At 37.9% G+C, this 6,468-nt stretch overlaps 1 protein-coding gene across 1 annotated transcript; it reads right to left on the reverse strand.

Annotated features, from left to right (window-relative positions):
* Nucleotides 1–402: 402 nt before the first annotated feature.
* Nucleotides 403–3,967, reverse strand: LOC128635945 (E3 SUMO-protein ligase ZBED1-like). Its single transcript, XM_053689033.1, has 2 exons — nt 3,200–3,967; nt 403–2,865 (listed from the first exon to the last, which is right to left on the reverse strand). Exons 1-2 carry the CDS (start codon nt 3,896–3,898, stop codon nt 2,389–2,391), a joined length of 1,176 nt encoding a protein of 391 aa, XP_053545008.1. The 5' UTR covers nt 3,899–3,967; the 3' UTR covers nt 403–2,388.
* Nucleotides 3,968–6,468: the final 2,501 nt, after the last annotated feature.

Genomic DNA, 6,468 nt, shown 5'->3' on the forward strand with positions numbered 1-6,468 from the left:
ATTTATATATATATATATATATATATATATATATATATATATATATATATATATATATATATATATTAGAGCTGCGCATCTTCACCTGTCTCACGATTCGATTACGATTATCATCGTAACAATTCGATACGATTCGATTCTACGATGCATCGCGATGCATCACGATTACTGCACTATTTCTGCCCAATTTTTTAATTTTTCAGAAAAAAAAATTCAAGCAGTCAAAGTATTGAAATTAACTCTTTTTTTATTTTATTAGCTCAAAAAAGGACACTCTTCCTGTGGCAAAGTCTGAACATAGCAGACAACAACAGTTTATAGAACAGTAAATACTAAATGGCAATTGTTGTATTGGTTTGGAAACAATATTATGGCATCAAACTGTAGTTACAGAGTACGTAGTGTAAAAAGTGCAGTGCTCACAGTGTACTTCTTCAATAAAAGAAAATATTTAAATGTATATTTTATATATAGTAAGTACACTATACACTTGTAAAGAAACATGAACAACAAATAAATGTCTAACCTATCTATGTTGGTTTTAATTTAATTTCTTTACTTACTTAGTAATAATAATATAATAATAGACATTAAATTAAAACCAAAATAGATAGGTTAAGCTTAAGTTACCACCATAATACCTTATTTGTGTGAAAATTGTCCTCAGAAAACAAAACATAAATCCCTTATAGGTACAAAATTACAGGTGCAGTCCACTGTGCCTTCATGACTGTCAATTTGTGGCAAACAAACATCACGTGAAGAATCTGGAACACAACACACAGCACAGAGTGTGCACACAACACACATGTGATTGTGACATATACAATTAGTTTACACAGTTACAGACTTACAATAGTACTAGAGAGAGAGACATTTAAAACAAGTAGCATTGAACTGAACTACTATAACTACAGTTTCTTCTTGATGATTATATTATCTTTATGGGATCACAATATAATTAGTTAGTTATTAGTTACTGTTAAAGCAGTACTACACACAACTGAACAGTGACTGAGTCTGTCACTGAACAGTACACAGCAGTCACACACAAACAAACAATACATAAAAAAAGGACACAGACATCAAGGAGTAAATCATGGTGAAGAAAGGGTGGCACGCCACTCACCTGAGGTGTGTGTGCTTTATTTTTGTATTGTGCTGTTGTGTGTGGCACTGTGTGCTGTGTGTGCTGTACTGTCTGTAGTGTACAGTATATTTGTGATCCAATAAAGATTTACTCAAGGTTTACTCAAGGCTTTTCCTTCCCCTATAGTGGTTTGGCTTCAGTCTCACTCTCTGCATAGTGCACTCATAGACAGTTAGACAGTCACACTCACTAGACACCCAGACACTAGAGACACAGTGGGACACACACACAAACAAAAACATTCAAAGGCACCACAGCCAGTCAGCCACAGTCACACTCACACTCATAGACACTTAGACACTGGGACAGACACACAATCACATACAAACAAAAACATTCAAAGGCAGTTAATACACTCCTCTCACACACACTCATAGATAGATACATACAAACTTTTCAAACTGGCACTCACTCACTCACAGTCACACTCACACACTCATAAAGACAGTTAGACAGTACACACATTGTTATTGTTAACTGGTTGGTTATATTAGGTTAACCCCTACAGATCTGCCTGGGAGTGGGATGGCATTTGGGATTGGGATCATAAACAAAAACATATGATATCTTTCTTAAAGGGTCTATCTAAAATAGACAATTTTTAGTGTGAATAATATTAATAATCCCTTATGCACTATGCACTCACTGCATTGCAAACAATACAGGGGTGTGCTGTAAACAATAGCACAACATCTAAAAAACAGAGCACTTCCTGATTGGCAAACATCGTCAGTAACACTAGAAGTAGTAATAGACATTATACAACAAGTAGCATTGAACTACTAGTAGATTTACTAACTTTGATTATCTTTATGGGATCACAAATATATTGTTACACAACACACACACAGTCACAGTCACACACAGTCAAACAATACCAAAAAAACCACACATCATAAAAAGAGTGAATCATGGTGAAGGGTGACACTGACACGCACACATGAGGTGTGTGCAGTTGTGTGTTGTTTCTTTTGTATTGTTTGTGTGTGTGTGTGACTGTGACAGAGTGACGTGGTCGGTCGTGTCGTGTAGTGTACTAGTATATTTTGTGATCCAACAAAGATTTACTCAAGGTTTTAAGCTTCATTTTTCAAAAAGCTATAAGCTATATAACAGTATCAAATATAAAATAACTTAACAGTAGTCTGCACTGGGCAGTGGGGCACACAGCACTTTCTTCTGGATGTGCCAAAAAGAAATTAAATATTAATATTATAAACCTGAATCACTACTCAGAATTATGGAATATGTAGGTTTTTCTGTAAGAACACTAGTTGATCCACATGCTCTGGTTGGAGGGTGCTTCTTTTTGCCGTTACCACATCTCCTGCAGTGGAGAAAACCCGCTCTGCAGACACGCTTGTACCTGGGATACACAAGTATCGCTTTGACAAATGAGAGAGGAGGGGAAATATGACCTCATGTGCATGCCACCATTTCAAAGGGTCTTCAGTGAGAGGCAGAGATGGGGCTTTACAATATTTCTCTATTTCCTCTTCAGCCTTGGCATAGGGGGTCTTGGGTTCTATTGTACCTTCAGTGTCAGTGAAAGACTGTCCCAGCAAAGTCATGAGCAGCGATGTGGACTTTCTTTTGGGAGGAGAAGGGTTATCCTCCTCGATGGGTGATTCTTCTTCCAGAGTTTCTTTTCCCTCAGGCAGTGGTACTTCATCCACGTTTGTCCTCCTAGATGTAACTGTACTAGTACACTCAATCTGTGTTTGAAAAAAAGAATAGAAAAAATAGCATTCATTATTACCTCGAGCAGCCAGCCAGCTAATGCTATGTGTGTGCTCAGAGAGACAGTAATGCATAAATAAATGCATGCAACAGCTCACATCTATTAGGAAGGACTCGGGAGTGGACGGAGGAGGAGGAAAGTTGACTGACTGTGGCGTTTTCAAACTGACTTATATAATAAACCTTGTACTCATTAAACTAGCTACTAATCAAGCTACTGCTAGCTAAGCCTATTTTGTATGGATGGTATGTTTTATGTTTGTTTTCAATTTATACATTTTTCAAGAAACATGATGCAATTAAAATTACCTCCAAGGATGCAGCCTCCTCAGTCACTCCTCTGTATATCTCCAATCTCTCCTCCTCTGTGAGAATAAAAGGCAGTCCCTTAAAACGAGGATCCAGGGCAGAGGCTGTATAAAGTATCTTCTTCTCTGCCTCACTGCTGTACCTCTTCAGGAGATCTGTTTTGATGGCATTCTTGATCTCATGGATCATGGGTGTGTCTCCCATGGTGTCTGTCATGTTCTGGAGCAGTTGTGCATTTAGAGGGGCAATGAGAGAAACAGTTGGATTGCGCTCTTCTGACATCAGTGTGGTTGCATCTTTCATTGGCTTTAATGCACTCACAGCATCCTCTGCATTTGACACATCTGTTTCGTTGAGAGTGCAGAGATCTGACTCACTTTTTCTGACTTCTGGAGACAACAATGTGGCAGAGATTGCAGGTTGCTGTTCTAGGAACCTCTCGACCATGTCATATGAGCTGTTCCACCTTGTTGTCACATCAGTTATCAGCTTATGATTCTTCAGGCCAAGACATTTCTGTTTTTCTTTCAGACAGTGGTTTGCTGTAGTGCTGCGGTGAAAAAATGTTGATATTCGTCGCACTCTGCCTAAAAGCCTGGAGAGCGTGGCCACTTTCAGCGCCCGCTGGGATGCGAGATTCAGTGTATGGGCGAAGCATTTTACATGAGGGAATTTTCCAACTTGAGCAGCAACAATCATGTTCGACGCATTGTCGGTCACAAGCACTACAGATTTATCGGACAGCTGCCATTCTTCCACGACACGAGACAGTAGCTCCGCCAGATGAGAACCCATGTGAGACTCATAAACTGCTCTCGTTTGCAGCACATGCGACAAGATCTTCCAGTCCTTGCTAACGTAATGTGCAGTTACTGTTACATAAGACTCCGTCGTGACTGAAGTCCATGAATCACACGTTATTGCGACTCGACTGGCTTGGCTCATTGATGCAATTACCTGAGCTTTTGTTTCGTGGTAGAGTGCAGGTATAACGTTTTCTGTAAAGTGATTGCGTGACAGGATCTTATAATGTGGCTCTAGTGTCTTCAACAGGTTGCGAAACCCAAGGTTTTCCAGAACAGAGTAAGGCCGTAGGTCCTTCGCTATGAAAGTTGCCACAGCTTTGGTTATTCTCTTCCCTTTTTCAGAGTTGGGTGGCAAAGTTGACAGCATTGCATCAATTCTTGGCTGATGAGCTTCAGCTAGTCTTGTTATTTCCTTGGCAGTGGCACTGGCGGCAGCGGCAGGGGTTAGCATCTCAGAGTGAAAACGTCTAACGTGATTTCTCAAGTTAGTAGTATTCCCTAGGTATTTAATTTTTGTGTGACAGGCTTTACAAACCGCGTGTGTCTTGTCCAATTCGTGCTTTCCAGTATGTTCATAAAATCCAAAATGTGCCCAGATGCTTGCTTTTAAAATGCTAGGTGCATTTTTTATCTCTCTATCTTTTTTGTCTCCCTCTGTCATTTTAGCATGACATGTACATATGTGACGGATGATGTTGTTGTCAACGTCGAACTCTGTCAGTGTTAAAAAAAAAAGAAAAAAACACTAAGTTCCAGTTGTCAAAATGTCAAGCCGCAAATGTAAAATCAACAAGTACTAGTAACTTCAACTACTTTGCCAATGCCATACATTTTGCGAACATAAATTTTAAAACAAATTGCATTGCAGGGGACATCACTCACTGACACTGTAAGTTACTTTAATATATTACACACTTAAAGGTGCAATGAAACCCAAACATTTACTTTCATGATTCAGATAGAGAATACAATTTTAAATAAACATCATAACTAACTTCTATTATTTAATTTGCTTCATACTTCTCAGATATCGTTTGTTGATGACATATTAGCAATGCATTGCACAGCACACACATTACTTACTATATAATACTTAGTGCACAAGGAGGAGGCTATGCATTTCAACAAAGGATAAGCAAATTATATAATAGGGAAAGTTGTTTAAAATTGCATGCACTTTCTTGAATCACACAATGGGATTTATGGCCTTTAGTTTAGTATGTTTAAAAAATGCAGCTTTTAGCCTTGTTAAGTTTTGTTAACTTATAAAATAAAAACAAGGATTGGGTTCTTCGGATTGGCATCTTTTAAGAGAGCACTCAGAGTCAGCACATGCATGCAATTGCATTGCATATTAAATTGCATATATAAAATGTATTATATTAAAAAAATAAATACTATTATTATATATAAAAAGTGTATATTCATAAAATATTAGAACTTCAGACCAGGCCATCCATCCATGTGAAAAACATGTAGATATAGATAGATACAGATTAGACTAATAGAGACATTAGACAATAATAGTATACTATATTTATTTATAATACATTTTTTATATATGCAATATTATTCAATAATGCAGCAATTAATTATGCAGCAGCCTGAGCCTCAGTCAGCTCAGCAGTAGTAGTAGTACATACTACGTTAAGTAAATAAGGCAAGTATTTAATTGTACCCCTTATTGTGTAATAAATGTGTACCCCTTATTGATTTGCTCTTTAAGTAAGTTAATAATTAGTTTACCTATGGCAAGTAGGCAGTTGAGGCAATAGGCATGGCAATGGCAATTATGGCATGGCATTGGCAAAATGTACGACGTTTTGGTAACTAAGCAGTTAGTTAGTCTAATTCTCACCATAGGTCTCCTCCTCTGTCTCCCACAAAATAAAAATGAGCCCGCCGTGTAGCTGTATACCGCCGTGTATACTCGGAGTCGGAATCGTCATCACATTCACCATCATCAATCTCAGGCAACACACTCCTGCTTTGCTCCTACTGCGTAACTTCGGCACTTCCAGAGACCGCCCATGGAGCGCCCATGTTGCTTTATTGGGTGACGTGACGTCACTGACGTCAAAACGATGTACCGCGCACTTTCTGTTACTTGTCCTGGAGGCTGGTCACGTGGGTAACGTTAATCGATTATCGCGTCTCAGCGCATCGATGCAGAATCGTTTCATGCCTCGTCAAAACGATTATTTTTGACAGGCCTAATATATATATATATATATATATATATATATATATGTGTGTGTGTGTACAGGTGTATTTATATGTGTCTATATATATTTACTGACATATATACACATAAATACATATGTACACATATATAGACATACATAGTGCATTGGAGCCCTTTGCAGTAAAGTAGATGAAAACATGAAAAATCATATTTATGCAATATTAATTTTAATAAAGGTTTTAACTATGTATTTACTGTAAATATTTGACAGTCAAATG

The sequence above is a fragment of the Bombina bombina genome, chromosome 7 (assembly GCF_027579735.1).
Source record: "Bombina bombina isolate aBomBom1 chromosome 7, aBomBom1.pri, whole genome shotgun sequence".
In the NCBI taxonomy this organism is placed as follows: Eukaryota; Metazoa; Chordata; class Amphibia; order Anura; family Bombinatoridae; genus Bombina; species Bombina bombina.